This window comes from Aspergillus multicolor (assembly GCF_047715735.1).
Source record: "Aspergillus multicolor strain CBS 133.54 unplaced genomic scaffold BDW74scaffold_15, whole genome shotgun sequence".
NCBI lineage: Eukaryota > Fungi > Ascomycota > Eurotiomycetes > Eurotiales > Aspergillaceae > Aspergillus > Aspergillus multicolor.
This window is the reverse complement of record NW_027395966.1, coordinates 478,898-499,253: the sequence shown is the minus strand read 5'-3', so window position 1 is coordinate 499,253 and position 20,356 is coordinate 478,898. Positions and strand designations below refer to the sequence as shown.

General features: G+C 53.1%; 8 protein-coding genes across 8 annotated transcripts; 4 read left to right on the top strand and 4 right to left on the bottom strand.

Annotated features, from left to right (window-relative positions):
* Positions 1-599: 599 nt before the first annotated feature.
* BDW74DRAFT_30652 (uncharacterized protein) lies at positions 600-1,768 on the top strand. Its single transcript, XM_073732475.1, has 2 exons — positions 600-1,243; positions 1,295-1,768. Exons 1-2 carry the CDS (start codon positions 771-773, stop codon positions 1,521-1,523), a joined length of 702 nt encoding a protein of 233 aa, XP_073583148.1. The 5' UTR covers positions 600-770; the 3' UTR covers positions 1,524-1,768.
* A 1,174-nt stretch (positions 1,769-2,942) lies between these two features.
* Positions 2,943-4,231, bottom strand: BDW74DRAFT_168445 (uncharacterized protein; the record flags this gene model as incomplete). The annotated part of the gene is made up of 2 exons (XM_073726828.1): positions 2,943-3,853; positions 3,904-4,231. The coding sequence occupies 2 exons, from the start codon at positions 4,229-4,231 to the stop codon at positions 2,943-2,945; spliced, it is 1,239 nt and encodes a 412-aa protein (XP_073583147.1).
* BDW74DRAFT_30637 (carbon-nitrogen hydrolase family protein) lies at positions 4,118-5,707 on the top strand. The gene is made up of 5 exons (XM_073732473.1): positions 4,118-4,259; positions 4,320-4,512; positions 4,564-4,652; positions 4,702-5,141; positions 5,198-5,707. The coding sequence occupies exons 2-5, from the start codon at positions 4,477-4,479 to the stop codon at positions 5,524-5,526; spliced, it is 894 nt and encodes a 297-aa protein (XP_073583146.1). The 5' UTR covers positions 4,118-4,259; positions 4,320-4,476; the 3' UTR covers positions 5,527-5,707.
* On the bottom strand, positions 5,666-7,156 carry BDW74DRAFT_30601 (SDR family NAD(P)-dependent oxidoreductase). Its single transcript, XM_073732472.1, has 4 exons — positions 6,812-7,156; positions 6,458-6,751; positions 6,112-6,397; positions 5,666-6,060 (listed from the first exon to the last, which is right to left on the bottom strand). Exons 1-4 carry the CDS (start codon positions 6,926-6,928, stop codon positions 5,888-5,890), a joined length of 870 nt encoding a protein of 289 aa, XP_073583145.1. The 5' UTR covers positions 6,929-7,156; the 3' UTR covers positions 5,666-5,887.
* Positions 7,157-8,069: 913 nt separating this feature from the next.
* BDW74DRAFT_154792 (uncharacterized protein) lies at positions 8,070-9,539 on the top strand (the record flags this gene model as incomplete). The annotated part of the gene is made up of 1 exon (XM_073724736.1): positions 8,070-9,539. A coding segment is annotated over exon 1 (589 nt), but the record flags the coding sequence as incomplete, so codon positions are not given.
* A 9-nt stretch (positions 9,540-9,548) lies between these two features.
* Positions 9,549-12,684, bottom strand: BDW74DRAFT_30590 (uncharacterized protein). The gene has a single exon (XM_073732471.1). The coding sequence runs from the start codon at positions 12,295-12,297 to the stop codon at positions 9,757-9,759; it is 2,541 nt and encodes an 846-aa protein (XP_073583143.1). The 5' UTR covers positions 12,298-12,684; the 3' UTR covers positions 9,549-9,756.
* An 829-nt stretch (positions 12,685-13,513) lies between these two features.
* Positions 13,514-15,391, bottom strand: BDW74DRAFT_154787 (dTDP-4-dehydrorhamnose reductase family protein). The gene is made up of 3 exons (XM_073724735.1): positions 14,492-15,391; positions 14,379-14,398; positions 13,514-14,314 (listed from the first exon to the last, which is right to left on the bottom strand). Exons 1-3 carry the CDS (start codon positions 14,671-14,673, stop codon positions 13,599-13,601), a joined length of 918 nt encoding a protein of 305 aa, XP_073583142.1. The 5' UTR covers positions 14,674-15,391; the 3' UTR covers positions 13,514-13,598.
* Positions 15,392-15,598: 207 nt separating this feature from the next.
* On the top strand, positions 15,599-19,880 carry BDW74DRAFT_168440 (uncharacterized protein; the record flags this gene model as incomplete). The annotated part of the gene is made up of 9 exons (XM_073726827.1): positions 15,599-17,194; positions 17,359-17,521; positions 17,603-17,645; positions 17,758-17,855; positions 17,920-17,987; positions 18,049-18,216; positions 18,327-19,089; positions 19,150-19,558; positions 19,634-19,880. The coding sequence occupies 9 exons, from the start codon at positions 15,599-15,601 to the stop codon at positions 19,878-19,880; spliced, it is 3,555 nt and encodes a 1,184-aa protein (XP_073583141.1).
* Positions 19,881-20,356: the final 476 nt, after the last annotated feature.

The following is a 20,356-nucleotide window of genomic DNA, read 5'->3' as shown; positions in this document are numbered from 1 at the left end:
GTAGTACAGACATGCACCGAGAGGCCAATCCTTGAAACTGGGAAAGTCTGGCCTGGACCTCGAGCGCTGGCCGGATCATAGAATGGCGAAGGGCGGGAAGGCATGGCTGCATGAAGGATATGTCATTCCTCAGCCCTATCCACCAGTCGTCTACCGGAGAGTGGCAACGCCGGTGGTACAAAACAAGGCACAGAGGCAATAGCTCAGCTTTGTTTCTTCATCTCCATGAACCCTTTCAAGTTATACCCCACTGGGGGCTTCTCCATTGGCATGCTCCTGTCCGTGGCATCGGATGCAAGGACCAACCCAAACCTGCTGCTGCAGGCCCCAATACAAAAAGCGATCTGTCAACATGCACAGGCACTCCACTCCTCTGCGTTGGGCGCAGCCTAGAGAATAGAAACCGGCAAACATATCTTGATTCGTGATCCAACGGGGTCAGGGCAAGCTCTATTCACCGTATACTTAAGGAAAGATATGCTATGCCCTTATCCTGCTTGTCTGCGCCGCGGTGCCTCCTCATTCACCTTCCGGTCCTGACATGGATTCCCTACTACATCCCGAATAAAGAATGTCAAGCAGTCAATTTGAGATTTGAAGCCAAGATAGGGCCCATCATTCTGGGGCCTTGCCTGCAACGACGAAAATCATATAAATTCGAGTTGTCCTGCAGCATCCTCTCAGCTTGTCCAGCAAGCAATCAATGATTTAGCCGGTGTGTTTACTCTCATTGCAACGCTCCTTCGTCATTCAAACTTTCTACCTACGCCATGTCGGGCTCGTACCGGTTCTGCTACAATATTCCACCGAGTGACCAGGATGGTTGGATCACTGATGTGTTTGCGGACTATCCCGCTCCTGTTGAAACCCCGCAGACCACCGCCGGCTTCTTTCCTATCCGCCTCCCTCAGGGCTTTCACCATACTACTTTCCCCTTGAGTACACACCTGGCTCCTCCATTGCCTCTCAATACACTGCACGATCCTCACACCTGCAATGCCGCCCAATCTGCGTCCCCGCACCCTGGTGTGGAGTTCTCGACAGTTTCTGCTCGGAGGCAATCCCTCCAGCATCCGATGTCAAGCAATGCTGGGCGGACAGCCACTGCTACGATGAACACTAGCCACATACACTCGGAAGTTTTCAATCAGGATGTTGTGGGAGTTAATGGGGTCTTTTCCGCGGGTGAGACTGACCATTCGCCCCCGGATCCCTTCGATACTCCTAGCCGCACTGATACCGGGTTTGTCTCCTTCAATAAATCATCCTCGGTTTAAAGCTAACTAGGTTATAGATCGACTACCGCCAGTACCGGGTCATGGATTTGCCCCTGGGAAGGCTGCACCTACCATGGGACCTTTGGGAGAAAGGGCGACCTCCAGAGGCATATCAAATCGAAGCATGTCTTTCCCAGGTGGTATAAGTGTCTGTATGGATGCGGGAAAGCCTTTAGTCGCAATGACAATAGGACGGCCCACCATGTCCGAGTTCACGGCCAGAGACCCAGAGTCAGCCGGCGTTGAAATTTCGTCTGTTGTCGCTTGCCGTGCAAGCTTTTTTATCTTTTATTCTCAGTGGGCAGGATACCCTGAGAACAGAGAAGCTTGGTGCTTGTTCTAATTACCTCTTATTGTTTCCAGTATGACTTCTGAGATGGCATTGTGCTGGTCCATGGTTTCTCAGGTAGAACCTAAGAGTACTTAGCAGTTCCATTATCGAACATTGCCTATGCTACTAGTGGCAGCGGCCGCCCATGATTATCTGCCGATGGAGAAATGATCCTTGAATCCCTGCCTTCTCCCCGCCACTAGAAACCAGGCGTCAACTAGCACGGAGATTGGGTGGCGGTCGATCGCTCAATAGAGTTCTGCTGCCTGAAACATGCAGATTGTGGTCGACATCGCGCAGCCTCCGGGACACCATATATAAATGTCCGACGGATAAATTTACTCCCGTTTTGATCCACAAAGTATCGAGGCCTTGTGGCTATTGCCTCAATGCTGCTGGCCAGTCGCCCAATTCGGAGCACTCTACGTGGTCTCCATTCACGGGGCAGACAACAAGGCGAATCTGGGCAGTGAGTGAGGAGTTGGTTGGTGGGCCCGGGCTTCTGCAACACCATCCCGGTGTTCCTCAGTATCCGCTGGATGCGAGCCTATATCAGCACGAGAGGAAAACCCGGGCAGAGTCGGAAATCAAGGTGCCTGCGAGGGCAAAGCCTGGGCAAACGGTGGGAATGCACTCACAGCCCAGCAGGCAAAATGAGGCAGAATCCAATGCTCCTGTTGCCATTCTTTCTACTCCGGTGTAGGTAGCAGGGTGAGCAATGCATGTCTCTGCATTTGTTTTGTTGTTGTTTCAGACTCTGTGCAATCTTCGTTTCCATCAGCCAACGAGGAACTCGGACTAAGCGCTCTGGTTTCATGTCTCACGTCTGGCCAATCTGACGGAGGTGCGGCTCTGCTTACCACAACTGATGGAATCTGCCTTCCTGCAACCTTCTGATCAGACTTGCCTTGGTTTTCACTTCGTTGCAGCCTTGAATCGAGAACACCACCACTACTTCAATGCCTTGGCTCTCGCTTTCCGTATACCCATGCCCTCAAAGGCGGGTCACAGCACAGATGCGTGGTTTTTCAACCAGGTCCGGTACTCCTTTAGGTGGACTACGACCCGTTGTGGTTTGGCTTCTATCTAGACTCATATCGGCTTCAGCCGGCGATATGTTGTGGGTATGAAACTTCGTTTCTTTTTCCTTATTCTTTGCTGGGGATGTGGCAATAAGCTCACGGGCTGCAACAGCACTCTTGTCATCCGGCGTTTGCGGCAGTTCCACGGCGGTTCCTATTGAATGCAACATCGTTCTTTCTCTATTACACTCCCCGTCTATGCTAATCATTCTCTATCCACATCTACAATCCACACGGCCGGCCGTACGAGACTCAGAGCTTGGACCGTTTAGGAACTCCGATATGTTTCTCCCACTGCTCGTCGATCCGAACCCTCTCTTCATGCGGAACGCCCTTCCACGCCTCCCGATACCTCCTCGCCTTCTCCTCCCACGCGGACACTCTCGAATGCACAAAGTCCGTGGTGGCATCTGCGCTCTCTCGCACAAGCTCCATTGGGACCAGGTGCCCTGCCGGTAAAACAACCTCCTCTACAGCGCCAGTCTGCACACCACCGCTCCCACCAACGCCCGTCCCCGTGCTCTCCATCTTCTGCCTCCGCGCCTCCGGAGTCGAAAGCTCGGACTTTTCCCCGAAGAGATACAGGACTGGTGGCTTGATATCCGGCAATCGGTGGAACATCAACGCCGGTTCGGGGCGATAGGAGGGACAGTCTTTGTCGATATCGTCGGGGTGCATATCCTCCTCCGGATTCCCACGAGGGAGACCAGAGCGCTCGTCTATGTACGAGGGACGGACATAATAGAACAGCTCTTGCGCTTTCGTTGTTGCCAATGTCACGGCCTCCGGTCCGTTCTGCTCTGTAGCCGGATATAGTGGCGTTGGTAGCTGGCGAAGGCCATACTGCGTCCACTTTTCGAACACTCTCTCATCCCACGCTTGGTAGAACGAACTTGTCTTGAACTTCTTCACGGCTTCCGCGCGAGACGGCCATATGTCTCGCCTGTATGTGGATGCCTGCGCGAACTTGGTCCCGGGATTTGAGCGCTGGATTGTGGGATCAATCAGCACCAGTGCGCTGAACAGAGTCGGATGCATCAGAGACAAATGCGCTAGCTGCATTGCGCCCATGCTGTGCCCGATCCCGACGACTGGTTGCTGGATTTGGTCTTGAAACCAGTTGATCATAGAAAAAAGGTCACGGGCGTGGTCGTGCCAGTCGGCTGGATGCCGGTCAGGATTGACGTATTAGATAGTGCGAGAGTAGACATACGGTCATCCCCAAGGATCTTCTCATTCAAGACGCCACTCTGCCCCTGTTGGGCAACATCCGCGATCCAGATCGACCTAATCCGCCGATTATGGCTCCGGAGCCGCTCATACATATCCTCCCAGAGTGGCTCATAAAGCTCCTTCAGGAAGCCATTTGCATGTGTTCCAATGATGGTAACATCGCCATACTTTGGGTCTGGATTATCAAGCGGAATATACTGCTTTACGGCAAGTCTCAGCTCGTTCTCATGACCCGGTTTGACGGCGCCCAGGCGCTCTCGAATATGATGGGCCCGGACTGTATGCTCGATGACCCGGAAATGGGACATGTGTTTGCGGAACGAGTAGACTGAACGAGTGAGTGCTCGGAATTGGGCTGGGCTGCCGAGCATGGTCAATCTAATAGGAGTAAGGTAGGAAAAAGAAGAATGCGGAGATTGTACCTGAACCCCATACCATACACCGCGACTCCGCCCCGCCCCGCCGAGAATAGCCGAGGCTCAACCTTCCGGCTTCCGTCCCGCCACTTGGTCCGGGACCCCTCTGTCAACTACACTCAATCCACCTCGCCATCATGCCTCGCGTCGCCGTCATTCAATGGTCAATCAAGGTACTTTGTTTGCACCATGTAGCATATGAGTCTTGGCATTGACCGTCCCAGAACCTCGCCGTGGAACACAACCATTCCACAGCATGCGAGTACATCCGCTCTGCCGCCGCACAGGGCGCCGAGCTGGCCGTGCTACCTGAGTACAACTTCATGCCAAACAATAGTGATACAAAAACTAATAGAACAAAGATACCACCTCTTCGGTTGGGCCCCCGAAGATCCTCTCTTCGCGGAGCAAGCCTCCCAGACAACAAAATACCTCGAGGCATACCAAGCCCTCGCCAGAGAGCTGGACATTTGCATTGTTCCAGGGACATTAGTGGAGAAGCATCCTCATCCGGACTCTTCGCTATCGCCGGAAGATCAAGATGGTGACAAAGATGCCTACGTTCTGTACAACACCGCATACTTCATTTCCAACACCGGCGCTATCCTCGGCCGGTATCGGAAGAAGAACATCTGGCATCCCGAGCGGGAGTACCTGACTTCTTCGGGCACGGAAAAGCACGAAGCCTTTGATACACCGATTGGAAAGGTAGGGCTGCTCATTTGCTGGGATGTTGCCTTCCCGGAAGCGTTCCGAGAGTTGATCGCGGCGGGGGCGGAGATTGTAGTCGTGCCAACCTACTGTACGTCTCTTCCTTCTCTCATGCGAATAAAGAATATACATTAACATAGTGACCAGGGGGCCGCTACGATGCCAACCCGGACGCACTCAAGCACAACTCGAATTCCGAAGCGCTGTTCCTCGACTCGGTGCTGACAGCGCGGTGTTACGAGAACACCTGCGGCATCATCTTCGCCAACGTCTCCGGCGAAGAGCAGTTCCTCGGTATGTCGCGGGTTGTTCTTCCCGTTGTCGGGCCTGTCGCGAAGATGGGCAATGAGGAGGGAGTCCTGGTTACAGACATGAACATGGACCTTGTCCGCATCGCCGAGGAGAACTACAAGGTGCGGATGGACATCAAGAAGGAAGGGTGGTACTACTCATATCGGCACTCCGAGAAGAAGTAGGAGAGGTGGATCTATAGAGACCCATTGGAAAGAAAGAGCAGACCAGGTTGTCTGCCGACACCTAAAGGCAGGCAGACGACTCATGGTCATGGTAACCCACCTAAATGACACTAAATGGCAGATATCTCTATAGAGCTAAAAGACAATTAGATGGCAAGTAGGTGGTTGGAGGAGAGAAGGAGGGAAAGAGCGATCAAGGGGGTATTTATACCCCGTTTGGCTGGCTTGATTACCAATTCTTGCTGCCTACGGACTTGTATTCCAGCACCTGGGCTATTCTTCCCATTTCCAGAAGTCCTTCTCATTTCCAAAAGACAATGCACGTGGTCGAAGCTTCTGCTTCTGAACCTTCTCCGCGTATCTACGGCGCATACGGCCACCCGTAAACACCCGCAGTCAGAAGCAGTCCGGACTGGATCTCCACTGCTTTCCCCTTGAGCTCCTCCACGTCCCAATTCACCCACACCTGCCGCCCATTCAGGAACGATGCCTCAGGACTCGACAGCCAGACGGTGAAGTCTCCAGACAGTTCGGCTATTCTACGTTAGCCCTGCCGTCCGAAATGGTGAATGGGGGAATACTCACGCGTATCAATAGGAACCGTCTCCTTCGTCGCCCCAGACCGATGGAAGTTCTCCGTCTCCACGCAGCCCGGGTGCAGACTTGCCGTGAAGACATTCGGGTTCGAGGCGCCGATGAACTCGAGCACCTTGATCCCGGCTAGCTTCGACGCGAAGTACGCGGAGAATCCCGGCATCGCTGCGGGCGGAAGAACGAGAGGCCCGCTCGTGAGCGAGATGATGGCGCTATGCTCCGGGTTTGCGGTGGGCAGGAAGGACTTGGATGTTATCATGGGGCCTTTTGTGTTCGTCTACGCGCACATTCAACATTAGCGCTGGTTGGAACAGGTATCGAGAGTTGGTATACGCGCCTCGAAAACACTCCACCACTCGTCAACATCTGCATCCTGGATGTTTACTGGGGCCGGAGCGTATCCGGCGCCCAGGATGAGGATGTCCCAGGTCCCAACTTGCTTTGCGATGGTGCGGAGGGTGGACTCGTCTGTTACGCTGGTCGGATATACTTCCACCGCGACCTCGGAAGTGATAGACGATAGCTGCTGCTCAGTCTCGCGCAGTTTCGACTCTGTTCGGCCCAGCAGGATGATTCTCTTTGCGCCGGCGCGGGCGAATGAATGGGCTGTTGCGCGACCGATTCCGCTGCCCTATGGACACTCAGCATGGCGGCGCATTAGAGAGATGATGTGATGGGGCAGAGAGCATACACTACCAGTGATGATTACCGTTTTTCCAGCCGCACTGAGCTCAGGGCGCTTGGGAGAGATATCAGCGTAAGTGTCGTTGTGCCATGTTTTCGTGAAGGAGGGGAGTGGAGGCTGCATGATGGCGGTTGCTGGAGTCGAGAATGAAAGGTCGAGTTCTTGGATGAAATGCTGAGTACTCTGCCGTGGGTGCAAGAATCTGGGTTTTTAAGCTAACTTTCTTGCTCTATATCACGACAGGAAACAAGGCGATTGAACAGCAAGTCATGTACAAAACAGCCAATTGGCCCAAAACGCCCATCAGCCTTGAAATATATTACCAGGCAACAAGTATCCTCCTTCCGAGATATCCGGTTCCAATCAGATGTCTTTGGTTAATCGTTAAGCTCTCGATCTCGAGACCTGAGACTTCAGCTGAATGTCTCTTAGCCCCCATTGTATAGTGCAGTGGATCACTGTTGGAGTAGTGCTAACAAACCACGGTCTCAGCCCCAGGCCCACGATTCAGCCTCTTGCCTCAGCTGCGTATTTGGCCCTCTTTCGATGCAACCTTGATGGTATCTGCTTAGCAATCAGTTCCCTGAATTGTCTCAAAGTGCTGTTGTATCGGTAAGAGTAGTCTACCTCGTGAGTGCTGCCATGCAGCTGCCTAAGGGGTCTAGGGGTCCGACGCCGATCAGCTCTAGGGCCATTCTTAGCATTATCTTTCGAGACTCATATCCTGACCTCATTCAGTGGTCGATAACCGCAACCACCGACGGTATGAGCGAAGATCGCTTAGGGCTACTCATTGTTCGATGTTCCTGGATTATGATGCCTCAGGCAGTCACGATCCGCAGCATTGTCCCCATTCAAATCCTGAGCAATTCTTGAGGTCTGAACTTGACTCTGTTATTTGAGTCTCTTCCCTTCACAGCTCCCCACAGGATGCTCTCAACGCTTCCCAGGGATATTCTCTTGCTGAATGCGGAGTCTTGTGACAGGCAAAAAAGACAGTCTCAGCCTCGCCAGCTGCTGCTGCTCATTCTATGATCTCCTGCATCCCGCCATTTACGCCCACCCCAAATTGAACGGCAATGGTATTCGAGCCCTCAGTCGCCTAACAGACACCGTTTCTCGAAACCCTGTGCTAGCGGGGCGAGTCTGTTCTCTATATGTTCGAAGTAGACAAGATCCCAAATCCATGCCCCTGAAGGGGGGGGGGGGGGGGTACAAACCCGGGACGAGATACGAAACCGTGGCGTACAGGACAATTATCAAAGACAACGCGTCAGACCTAAATGCGCGGTGGTGGCGAGTCGAGTTGGCCGAGAGGGTAGAGGAAGATCCATGGATTGCGCTTTTGCTGCTATTGCTGCCGAACTTGGAGGTGTTGGACATTATGATACGTTCCCGGCTGTATTACACTACCAATTTACTGGATAGACCGCATCAATCACGCTATGATTCGCGTTTTAGAAGACAGCTTGCGCCTCGACTCAGAGAGGTCAATATCCGGTGGTGAGAGCACTCCGATTAGCTTACGAGGCAGAATCTTATGGCAACGCAAGACCTGTTACCGTTCTTCAAGCACCCTCCCTACGCAGGTTCTCCGGCGAGGCCATTTTCGACGGCAAAAGCGTTGAACTCGAGAGTAGGGATTGTGGCATGGTTGACTTTTCGAATATCACTCACATATCGCTCTCCTACTCCAATGGGGCCATCGGGCTACGCAACTTGATCAGAGGATGTACACGGCTGGAATCATTCAGTTATGCCCATTCGGATGCGTGGAGCCAGCTGCCTCTTGACCCCCAGTTATTGTATGGACTACTTTGCAAGCACAAGGCTACTCTCCAAGAGCTTCAAGTGCATCACTATTGGTCGGACGATTGCGATTATGACTATTCCGACGAGAGCGGAAAACTTGGCACATTTTTCGGCTCGCTGTTGGAATCCGCGACGCTCAAAAGACTTCGGATCTCCGCCTATAACCTTCTAGGTTGGGACTTCCAGTTGGATTTGGGGGACTCCCTGCCACTCAACCATCTCTTCGATGTCCTCCCAACTTCCATACAATCACTTATCGCCTTAGAATTGACTCTAGGCGAACCAATAGCAATGAAGCAATTTACAAAGCAACGATGGACCTTGTCCGTGCCAAGGGTGAATCAAAGTACTCAAAGCTCTCTGAGCTTGTATTCGAGGGGTGGTTGGAAGTTGGACCGGAACCAAACTCGTGCGAGTATGCTACTGAGATAACAGCTGAGCTGAGCTCGCTTTGTTCACGCAAAGGCGTTGATTTCCGTATACAGGTTCGCGCATGAGCTGGGCTTGCCGGATTGTTTGTTCATCATTGAAATACCACAGAGAAGTGGCTCTTGTCAAGAAGCGGGCTGTAAGATTGTGTCGGGAATCATCATCGCGGCTGATCGCTTTGTCTCCAACACAGATCCTCGTCGTCGACTGAAGCATTTCTAGACAAGATGACCTCTAACCGGGGTCAGAATTGTCTGCGATATCCCAGTCTTTCTACCCATGAGGCCCGCACTCATGCCCCGTATGATCAGCCCTCTCGATAGGTACCAAGACCCCGTCGTATTCATCATAGCAATCTCAGCACCACGCTGAATGCTTCTGAGAGCAGTCTAGTTATTGTCTGTCTTTGTTCCTGTCCTCGGGAGTTGACTGTGACCACCAGCTAGGGTAGGTTAGCGATGTGGTGATCTACTCAAGCTAAGGATAGGATAGACGACTACAAGCGAAGACGGGTATAAGAAATGCATAGGCGCTACATAAGAACTGCAAAAGCTAGCTATATAGGCTGTGAAATCACGCATAGAAAAGAAGGGAAACAAAAGAGAAAACCAGGTTCGTAAAATCACACATGGGTCATCATAATCGTCAAGGTGGTAAGTACGGTTAAAAAAAAGAAAAAGCCATCCCACTCAATCCAACCCAGCGCTTTTCTACAACCCACGCAGCAGACTCCCCTCAGCGAACGGACTTTGCGGTGTGACATCCAGCATCGGCTTCGTCGCATTGCGGTCTCCCGTCGCAACACCGTGCCCAATCGGTACACCCGTCGCCGCCGTCATGGTCCCCGTACGCGCAAGAAGACTATTCGGGACGAAAGCTTGTTCCTGAAGGGGGGATACCACATCCGGAGGAGAAGCAGGCGAGACCGGGCTAGTAGACTTATGGTGTCGACTGCGCGCCGTATTTGAGCGGTTGCGGGTGCGCACTTCGCCCGTGCCAGATTGCGGCTCTGGAGATGGCGTGGGTAGGGTCGGGCCAGGTCCAGTGAGTGTTGGGCGGCGCCAGGTCTTTGCCGGTGGGATCGCAATACTTCCGGCCAGTTCGTTGCTAAGGCTTGTGGCGGCGTCGATTAGAGGACCGCCTGTATCGACGGCGACGCCTCGGCCTTTGCGGGTGTGCTGTGGGGGTTCTTGGTAGACGGGCGTGAGGTCGACGAGGGGCTTGCCTTGTGGACCTGCGCCTTGCTTTATAGAATGCGAGCGCTTGAGTAGATTGTCCAAATCGGGCTGATGGTGGGCGGAGGTGATACTGTTTGTGCGGCTTGCCGGTCCTGATCGTGTCTGACGAGGTACAGCGGCAGGACCAGCGGTGGTGGCTGAGCCAACGAGGCCTTGATTGAAGAGAACTTCGGCCTCCCGCTTCTCACGGTCTTCGCGGTCTTTCATAGCCTTCTGGCGCAGCGTGTATGTCCGGCCTAGGAGGCCGCCAGCGGAGAAGGGGGATTCTTCTGGCAACTGAGTTGTTGCTGGCTCGGGGTCTGGTAGGGCCGCAAGGGACTTAGGGAACGACGATGGGGGAGGACCGTGCTCGCGCGATGATCCCCTTCGTGCGGATGTTTGGCGCGCTTGCGGGCGCTCAGTGGAGGCGGAGCCCTCCTCCTCGATGCTGGTGTCAATGGATGCTAGAAGGGGTTTGAATGAGCGAGGCTGCACGGATTCAACGGGCACCGGCTCGTCCTCGGCCTGGCCAGCTCCTAGTTTGTTGACCAGATACCAACTGCGCCATATCTGGACAGCTCGATACCAGCCATCCGCAACAGATTTGTCGTTCGTCGCGAAGAAGTGGATGAAGTTCTCAGTTGTGAGGAACATGCTCGCTTTCTGTTGGCTCTTGATGGCGTAGCAGATTTTCTTGGGAGGTTTCACTCTCTGAGATAGGAAGCTTGGAGTAGGAGAGTAGATGTCGAAGTCTGAAAGATGGCAAACGTTGGTCTGTTCCTTCGTCATCTCCTTTTTGGACAGAACAATCTGCCCATCGGATCTGATTGTCAGGTAGCGCTTCTCCCATTTCCGTGGTTTCTGCGAGTAGTAAATAAGGAAAGTTGCGTCCATCGGCGGGTTCGTCGGTACATTGGGAGCGGCGAGAAAGTCCAATGCATAGACACTCGGGGCTGGGACGACGATCAACGTATTTTCCGTGTCGTTTGCCCATGAATTCATGACATCTCGAATACACTCGTACTGCCGTAAAGGGCGTTCTAACCCTTGTGCGGTGAAAGACTCCATGAGAATAAATCGAGGAGGATCGATCTCTAATATCTTCCGAGACGCAGACACTAGAAGGTCATACGCCGAGGTTGATGGGCTGACGCTGAGCTTCAAACACTCCTTTTTGTACTGCACTAGTACTTTCCGCTCGCCGGCATTGACAGCGGACACAGGCGCATCAATTCCAGGGAAGAGCGTAGGCGCATTGGTCTCGGCACCGGCATCTACAGACAGGCCGTCCCTTTTCCTTTCTTTTGCGCGCGGGAGCTTCATCGCGTCCTTGAATGATTTCCGCTTCGGCTCGTTAAGCGAATGGCGTCGTCCTTCGTCGCTGTCAATTTTGTATCGTTTGTCAGTGACTCGGGGAACCTCGCGATCTGTGGCTGCTCGTCCCCGGGTGGCTGGTCGCTGGTAGCCTGAAGGCGCAGCAGGCGTCTCACCCGTCAGACTAGCCATCGCCGCCCGCCTATCCCTCTCCCGCTCATCCTGTTCTGTGTCACTTGAAGTATTGCCATTCCCTCCAAATAATCCCTTCCCATGTGTGTCTAATTGCATCGCACCCATGAACCTTCTCCGTGGCTTTGTCGCATCTACACTGTGGGAGTCTTCGGTCGAAGGGCGCCGCGGAGCATATTCGTCGTGGGCGGTTGTCGCAGGTTGTGTTTGTGAGACTGCGTATCGTTCGGTGGTCATTGGCAGAGGCGGCGCATCCGCTAGATGGGACATAGAAGGCTTCTGACGGCGGTAACGCGACATGCTTTTCTTGATTGTAGTGGGCTGGCAGCTAGCGAATTCCATCTTTGCTTGCGATGCCGACGCCCATGCGCTGGGGCGGGTTGGCGCTGGTGGAATTGCGGTGTTCAAGGGAGCCATTCCCTGCGCATTGGTAGACGCTGCCTTTCGCACTGAGCGATATCGTGAGAACTTGGCAGGTGTCGGGCCCTGCCCTCCAACGCCAGTGTAGTCCTGAGTCTCAGTAGCCATTGTTTTTCGTGTTGTCCGTCGCAGGATTGTCAAGGCGAGTCGGCGTGGGGAGCGATATAGAAGGAATACGAGGGACTAGTTGGTGTTCGCGTGACCGTCGCATGCGGCTTCGGCTGTCCGTTTGCGATCCGTAGGGGTACCTTAGGCTGTAGTCGACTCGAGCGCACTGCACAGCCGAGCAATGCATCCGAAGCAAACAAATGTCAGGTGCAGATACTGTCTGATCACGGAGTGAGAGGAAGAGAAGAAAAGTAGAGCAGACAAAGAGGCACTGGTAGCCAGTTCCCCCCCTATAGCCTGCAGAATTGTTTCACAAGCGTTTGATCGTTCATAACCAGTCCATGGCCTGATTCCAATCCAGAAATAGACAAAGGCGAATCGCGGGAACAAAAAGCAAAAACGAAACTGTCGATTGCAATCGCAACTAGGCGCCTGGGTATAGCGGAGATTTAAGTCAGGGACTCGCCCTGCGACGCCGGGCGACTCGGTGGACCTGCAGTGCGAACCACCTGCTCCAGGCAAGGGGCGCTCAGACGAAATGAAAGGAACTCCGGTGGTCCTAGTGCCTGCCGTGGAGTCGAGAGGATGCACCGCTCCTTAGCTATGATCGCATCGCAGTCACAATAACTTGGAATAGGGCTGGGAATCAGGCTTCAAGATTCTTGGAGAGAGAGACTTGGGGGGAAGAACGGGGAGCGCTGGGACACACTGCGGGCGATCATTGGGGGATGGAATTAGATTCCGCTGTCTAGACTCCCCCAAGTGTCGCGCTATCAAAGCACACCGATTCGATTAATAACAGAATACTGTGTGTTCCTGCATGACTTCATTTGTATCCTGGTCCTGGTCTTGGAGGCTGGAGGCTGGATCAAATCTGATCTCTCCTGATCGTCCAGTGATTGACACGATTGGCGCTGGCGGCAGACTCCGATTCTCACCACGCTGTTTAAGAGCTGGTAATATCGACTGGGATAAGGCCTTCAAAAATTGAAACAATCGCATTATATTGGACTCGGCAACAGGCATCCAAATCCTGCCTCTCATACGCTGCTATTCACTGTGCTCCGCTGCTGCGTTTTTACTCGCATCCTGTCTCGTCCTTCATCATAGGGTTTATGGCAGACAACAACAGCTCACTATATTCTTGGCATTTTGCTTTTTACACTCTCTATGTAAGTATGTATCAGATTCATCTTACGGAGTCGCCTCATTTCTTCTGGGTCTCCAGATGTTTCCGCCTGTGTCTTGTTAGCCCTTGCTGGCAAACTGCAGTCAATAGCTGGTCGATCTCAATTGAGTACTCACCACCAATCCACGAAGCTAACCGTCTGCACATCAATTCCCAAGTCCTTCAACGCCTTGGTCGAAAGATGAGTATCGTACGGTCGCTGTACTGACGCATTCGGGTCATTTCCCTCTTTGTTACGGACCATTCCCTTCAGGGACACGCCCAGGATCTCCGCAAATTTCTCGCACATCTCGTACTTGGTCATCCGGTCTTCGGACGAAAACTGGAGGATCTTGGGGAGCTTCAGGATCTGGCCGCGCTCCTTAAGATACTTGATCACAATGTCGCGCAGCACGCGCGCGACGTCCTCAGTATTGGTAGGGTATCGCTGAGCCCAGTCGTCCATCTTAATGCCCGCATTCTCATCCTGCGCCTTCCAGACGGCGTCAACTAGCGTGTTGACGGCACTCTCGGAGTTCTCGTTTGCGGTACCGTACAGCACTGGTACACGAACAACAATACCCATACCACTCTTCTTGGTGGCTTCAAGCACAACTTGCTCGCCATCCCGCTTCAACTCACCATACAGGTTCGGGGGCTTCGTCTCCGCATCGGCCTCGTATGGTGCCTCTCCCTCAGCGCCTGGGAAGACATAGTCCGTGGATATATATACTAGGAGGATGTTTCTCTCCGCTGTTAACTCCGCAAGTTGGCGCGTAGCGTCGACGTTGACTCGGCGTGCTTGCTCGGGGTTCTTATCGCACAGATCGGGGAACCGGTTAGCAGCACCTGGAAAAGTGGTCAGTTCCAGTTCAGCAGAGGTGCCAATCCTTCTGGAATCAACGGAGCATACAGTGGATAACAATCTGAGGTCTAGGAAAGGACGCGTTAGCTCGATATTGGGTGTAGACTCAATGTCGCTGAACGCAATTGTCTAAATCTCCGAGTTCAAACTGATATACATACTTGGCTTCGTCAAGCAGTCCCTTAACATCGTCCGGCTTCTCAAGGTCAGACTTGAGGATGGTGGGTGGGTTGGCTCGCGAGAAACCCTGGCCGACAGTGAGGCAGCCGGAGCGCTTGAAGCGGTCGAAGACCTGCCGGCCCAGAAGGCCAGTGGCTCCTGTTACGAGAACTGTAGTCGCCATTTTTGGAGTGTATGTTGAGGCCGCAGAGTAAGAGTTTTGGAAATTTGCAAAATGAGGGAGCTCGGAGCTCTGTCATGTCGAAGGATTCGGGACAAGCGGGGCTCTCGACTGACGTAACCTTATATCGCGGACCCCTCCATCCAAGATTCTAGATGTATACCAGACCCAACATTGCAGCTGCCTGTATATAGTGCACTAGACTATGTCGTGTACGACGGGGGTATCATAAGATGCTTTGGATCAGGTACCATTGAGGTCAAGCCATACAGAGAGTTCGCAGCTTGTCCATATGTTTTCTACAGGCCGCTTTGCAGTATCAGGGGCTTTAAACCGGAGGCTTGACGTCCGGCTTTTTGACGTCCGGCTTCTCTTCCTTTGAAGGCGCGTCAATGCGCGTCATAGCCCTCGAAGGTGTCCGCTGGGGCTTCTCTATCGCAAATCTGTACAGAATAGAACAGTGCCATATTATCTGTGCAGATTTATGTGTGAGTAAAAACGCGAAGCGGCCGACGAGAGCTATAATATGCCTTCAGGCGAGGGGACATCCCAGTAAGCAGGACGGATAAGCTGGCAACAAATTTTTAGAAGGAGCATTGTTATGGCACCAGCGTCCAAGGGTCCCCAAGCCTGCTGCTCATGTTCCTGGCCTCAAGTCACAGAGACCAAAGATATCGCAGGTCGAGACGTCAGAGCTCAAGCATATCCGCCACGAGCGGATATCTAATACAATTCAATACATTAATGCTTAGTACTAGTGCTTTTTGATTCGCTGGATCTTGCCATGTCGGTAAGAGCTTAGTACAGGCCGATGCCGGCATGCTGCAAGCGGCTGATTAAGCAAGTGCTCCGAGCCGACTCCGAAAGCAGTGAATTTAAAAAAGTCCGGACATTTATCCAGCTGTGGCACTGTCAACGACCGATCGCTATGTCCGGGACCAGGAACTTCGCAGTCGCCCTTCGACGGGCTCGCATACCCAAGCCGCGCCTCATCGGGCGGCCGCTCGTTTCTCAGATCGCTGTGCCGGCCGCTCGCAGCTTTTCGCAACGACCTGCGCTGCGAGCAACGAAGGAAGTCAAGTACACGAGTGACGCTTATCCTACGCTCAAAAGAAACCCCAATTTCGCCGAAATCACCGCGGAGGATGTCAAGTACTTCAAAAAACTTCTGGGCTCCGAATCGGCTCTAATTGATGGTGTAACGACCGACGCCACGGATGATATCGAGCCCTTCAATGGCGACTGGATGCGCAAGTACCGTGGACACACGAAGCTCGTTCTGAAACCGCAATCGAAGGAGGAGGTCAGCGAGATTTTGAAATACTGCAATGGAAAGAAACTGGCCGTCGTTCCGCAGGGTGGTAACACGGGCTTGGTCGGAGGTTCCATACCTGTGTTTGACGAGATTGTCATCAACACTTCGCGGATGAACAACATTCGATCATTCGACGAGGCTTCTGGTGTGCTGGTTGTGGATGCTGGTGTCATCCTCGAGGTTGCTGACCAGTACCTGGCCGAGCGACACCACCTCTTCCCGCTTGATCTCGGTGCCAAAGGCTCGTGCCACATCGGCGGCAACGTGGCCACCAACGCCGGAGGTCTCCGTCTGCTCCGGTATGGCAGTCTCCACGGGACCGTCCTTGGGGTTGAAGCCGTGTTACCGGATGGAACAATCTTTGACGGCTTGTCAACGCTGCGCAAGAACAACACCGGCTACGATCTGAAGCAGCTGTTCATCGGATCCGAGGGTACGATCGGTATCATCACCGGTGTTTCGATTCTGTGCCCTCCCAGACCGAAGGCCGTTAACGTTGCCTACTTCGGTCTGGAGAGTTACGACCAGGTCCGCCAGGCCTTTAGCGAGGCCAAGAAACAGCTTTCTGAGATTCTCTCTGCGTTTGAGCTTATGGACGGCCGCAGTCAGAAGCTCGTTCACACCAGTACGGGCAACAAGTACCCATTAGAAGGCGAATATCCTTTCTACTGCTTGGTGGAGACCAGTGGATCCAACGCCGATCATGACATGGAGAAGCTGGAAGGGTTCTTGGAGAGCGTCATGGGCGAGGGTATCGTCGCTGACGGTGTCTTGGCCCAGGATGAGACTCAATTCCAGAGCATCTGGCGCTGGCGAGAGGGTATCACCGAGTCATTGAGCCACCTTGGTGGCACATACAAGTACGATGTTTCCATTCCCCTCCCCGAGCTATACCAGCTGGTAGACGACTGCCGGGAGCGCCTGACGAAGATGGGCTTTGTTGGTGATGACGACTCGTTCCCTGTCCGCGCGGTCGTCGGCTACGGCCACATGGGCGACTCTAACCTGCACCTCAACATCGCCGTCCGTCAGTACAACAAGGACGTCGAAAAGGCGATCGAGCCTTGGGTGTATGAGTGGATCCAGAAGCGAAGCGGAAGCATCAGCGCCGAGCACGGTCTCGGCGTTGCGAAGAAGGAGTTTATTGGATACAGCCAAAATGACACTAATCTTAAGCTCATGAAACAGCTGAAGGATCTGTATGATCCGGTGAGTGCTCCAATAATTTATTCTCAGGATCAGTGTTAACCGGCAGTAGAACGGAATCCTCAACCCTTACAAGTACATATAAACAGCGACAAATAGACAACCACATTCCCATCCATGAATCTATTCTGTATTATTCCCAAGTCGACCAATAATTGATTCTGTAGCTGCATTCCGAAATTATCGCAGAAGGGTGCATAGTGCTGACTAAGACATGGGCCGAGGCTAGGCCGTTGCCATGCACAACGGGCTTGTTGTGCTGCGGCCGATGGATGATCGGAGTCGCTGTCCATTGGATGCGATGGACTAGCGGCCCCTCAGTGATCAAGAGTATCGATTTACTCCGGTGCCGTAGATTTAGCTAAGTTATCCAGCTCCCGTCATCTCACATTTCCTGGCTGGTTTCTTCAGCTTGTTCATGCTCCGCGACAGCCTCTTGCTGGGCAGGAATCAGGTAGCTGTGCGGGTCGCCGGGCGCCTTGTTTTGCTTTTCAGGTTTTCTGGGCTCCACCCCTGAACTTCCATCGAGCTTCGAGCCTCGAGCCTCGACTTCGAGCTCCTGCAAGCTTTCAAGCTCTAAGCTCCAAGCAGAGGTTAGCAGACATGTCGCGAACTATGGCCGACGATATGGCGAGCCAGTACCAGATGATGGAGGAGCTCGGGAGTGAGTGGACCAGCACCCAATAACCAATTGCTTTCTTTTGGCTGACTGACCGTTTGTCGCATAGGTGGAAGTTTTGGAACGGTGTACAAGGCAATTGATAAGTCTACCGGAGAGATCGTTGCGATTAAGCATGTGAGTTCTGGGAAAGCTTTTTGCCAATTTTAGCACCCAATTGACCTCGATGCTTGTTTAGATTGACCTCGAGTCGAGCGAGGATGATATCCAAGAAATCCAGCAGGAAATCTCCGTCCTGGCGACGTGCGCGAGCCCCTACGTTACTCAGTACCACGCGAGTTTTCTCCGAGGCCATAAACTGTGGATTGTGATGGAGTATCTGGGCGGCGGATCATGCCTTGACTTGGTAATAATGGCTGGTTACGATTTGGAAGGAGTTAGCTGACTTTGGTGCAGCTCAAACCAGGAGTTTTCAACGAGGCACACGTCGCTATTGTTTGCCAACAGCTGCTGCAGGGTCTGGATTACTTGCACAGCGAGGGAAAGATTCATCGCGACGTGAAAGCGGCCAACGTCCTTCTTTCTCACACCGGCAAGGTGAAGCTCGGTGACTTCGGTGTCGCGGCACAGCTCACCAACATCAAGTCGCAACGCAATACATTTGTCGGAACCCCGTTCTGGATGGCCCCGGAGGTGATCCAGCAATCCGGATATGACTACAAGGCGGACATTTGGTCTCTGGGTATTACGGCTATGGAAATGATTAACGGAGAGCCGCCGCATGCCAACATTCATCCGATGAAGGTGCTCTTCTTGATTCCCAAAGAGTCCGCCCCTCGACTGCAGGGTGACGGCTACAGTAGCGCCCTCAAAGACTTTATCGCACAGTGCTTGACCAAGGACCCCGACCGCCGACCCAGCGCTAAGGAGCTTTTGCGACACAAGTTCATCCGCAACGCCGGTAAGACGGAGGCTTTGCAGGAACTTATCCACCGCAAGCAGGACTGGGACGGCGGGCGCGGTGTGTCGCGGAACGTGAAATATTATGCGGAGTCTTTGTATGTGACCCTGCCTTGCATTTTCGAGAAGCTTCACCAGTTAACTGTTCTTAGGAATACGATTACGCACCTGAAGGACGACGATGGTTGGGTCTTTGACACAGTTAAAGCACCTACCATGGTCATCAGAGAGGACTCTGACGTCTCAGACTGTGGTTCTATCATTCACAACCCTCTCTATGATGAGTCTGCAGAGATGATGGAGAACCTGCGCATATCTAGTCCATCAACTCAACATAGATATGCCAGCGGTACTGCTGTACGCCGTCCTCCACCGCCAGCTGACCGCAGTCCTTCCGTGCGACGACCGAACCGAGGATCTAGTGGAGTTAAGCAGCCGCTAGGAGTGGACTTGTCGTTTGGCAACAGCCCTTCTACGGTCCGCCAGTTTCGCCGCGTATCGGACAAGTCGCCAACTGAAGATTCCTTCTCCTCGTACCAACTCGATGGAGACGAGAATGCGAGCCCTAAGTCTCTATCCACTGATACTAACAGTAAGGAAGCTCAGTTGGGCCGCCGGGCGTACAGCAAGGCGGTTGGCCATGCTTGCCAGGAGGTTCTGGGGACTACTGGAGACCAGGAGAAGCGAGAAGCGATTTCCCGCCTTGCAGAGGCCTGGAGTGACCTGGAAATGGTTGATCCCGAGGGCTTATACCATATCCTCCGAGCTACTAACGAGAAACTTCTAAGGTGAGCACAGCACCCTTAATTTGCGCCAGAACTGCGTGCTAACGGATCTTGGGTCAGCGATCCCAAGCTGTCAAGTCTCGTCCCACAGGGTCCACCACCCGAATCTCCACAAAGGCCTCGTCTGGTTCTTGCACAGAATAATCCACACCTGAAAAGCCACAAACGCCGGCAGTCTGCAGTTGTGGCCGAGCCGAGCCCTCAGCCACAGCTTGCAAGCTCTCCCAACCAGTCGGTTCCAGGCATGGAGCATATCAAGCAGCTATCAGATGTCCTCTACGGACGGTGGTCCGAAGGCCTTCGTAACCGATGGCCTGGAGTTTAATCGACCTTCCTTTTTGCTGTATAAAACGGTCTCCGGCGTTTAGTGATCGGTTCTTCGCATTTTCTACGCTCGCTTCCTCGGCATAATACCCTCGTTCCAGCATTCTTCTAGGCTTCTAGCCGACGATCCCTTCGACTCGGAGAGTAATAACAGTCTGCTATGTCGATTTCCTCCGTACTCCTCCGTACTACAGTACTACAGCTAATCTGCCCCTATTTGGCGTGCTATTCCCAGAACAGGGTTCTGGGTGGATTTGTGTTTTGTTCTTCTGAAATCTTTTTCCACTTTGAGCTTGTGATTATCTGCCGCTGTTTCTGATTGACAGGGCATCCTCATTTTCCTTCGTTGCTCATTTTGGACTACCGTTTATATTGTGAGATACATTGGTGTTGGTGTTTATAGGACTGCGATTTGCTTCTTGTACATTTAGATAGGACCTCGATCACGATATATAGTTAACAAACAGGACGATTTGA

Bases quoted from the DNA above. Each gene is read 5' to 3' on its own strand.
- BDW74DRAFT_30590 (XM_073732471.1), bottom strand. From the start codon at position 12,297: ATGGCTACTGAGACTCAGGACTACACTGGCGTTGGAGGGCAGGGCCCG.
- BDW74DRAFT_30652 (XM_073732475.1), top strand. From the start codon at position 771: ATGTCGGGCTCGTACCGGTTCTGCTACAATATTCCACCGAGTGACCAG. The intron at 1,244-1,294 runs GTTTGTCTCCTT...ACTAGGTTATAG, and splicing joins CCTAGCCGCACTGATACCGG to ATCGACTACCGCCAGTACCG.
- BDW74DRAFT_30637 (XM_073732473.1), top strand. From the start codon at position 4,477: ATGCCTCGCGTCGCCGTCATTCAATGGTCAATCAAG. The intron at 4,513-4,563 runs GTACTTTGTTTG...TGACCGTCCCAG, and splicing joins TCATTCAATGGTCAATCAAG to AACCTCGCCGTGGAACACAA. The intron at 5,142-5,197 runs GTACGTCTCTTC...CATAGTGACCAG, and splicing joins TGTAGTCGTGCCAACCTACT to GGGGCCGCTACGATGCCAAC.
- BDW74DRAFT_154787 (XM_073724735.1), bottom strand. From the start codon at position 14,673: ATGGCGACTACAGTTCTCGTAACAGGAGCCACTGGCCTTCTGGGCCGG. The intron at 14,399-14,491 runs GTATGTATATCA...GTCCTTTCCTAG, and splicing joins GGACTGCTTGACGAAGCCAA to ACCTCAGATTGTTATCCACT. The intron at 14,315-14,378 runs GTATGCTCCGTT...CCACTTTTCCAG, and splicing joins ACCTCAGATTGTTATCCACT to GTGCTGCTAACCGGTTCCCC.
- BDW74DRAFT_30601 (XM_073732472.1), bottom strand. From the start codon at position 6,928: ATGCAGCCTCCACTCCCCTCCTTCACGAAAACATGGCACAACGACACT. The intron at 6,398-6,457 runs GCGCGTATACCA...ATGTGCGCGTAG, and splicing joins AGTGGTGGAGTGTTTTCGAG to ACGAACACAAAAGGCCCCAT. The intron at 6,061-6,111 runs GTGAGTATTCCC...AACGTAGAATAG, and splicing joins GACGGTTCCTATTGATACGC to CCGAACTGTCTGGAGACTTC.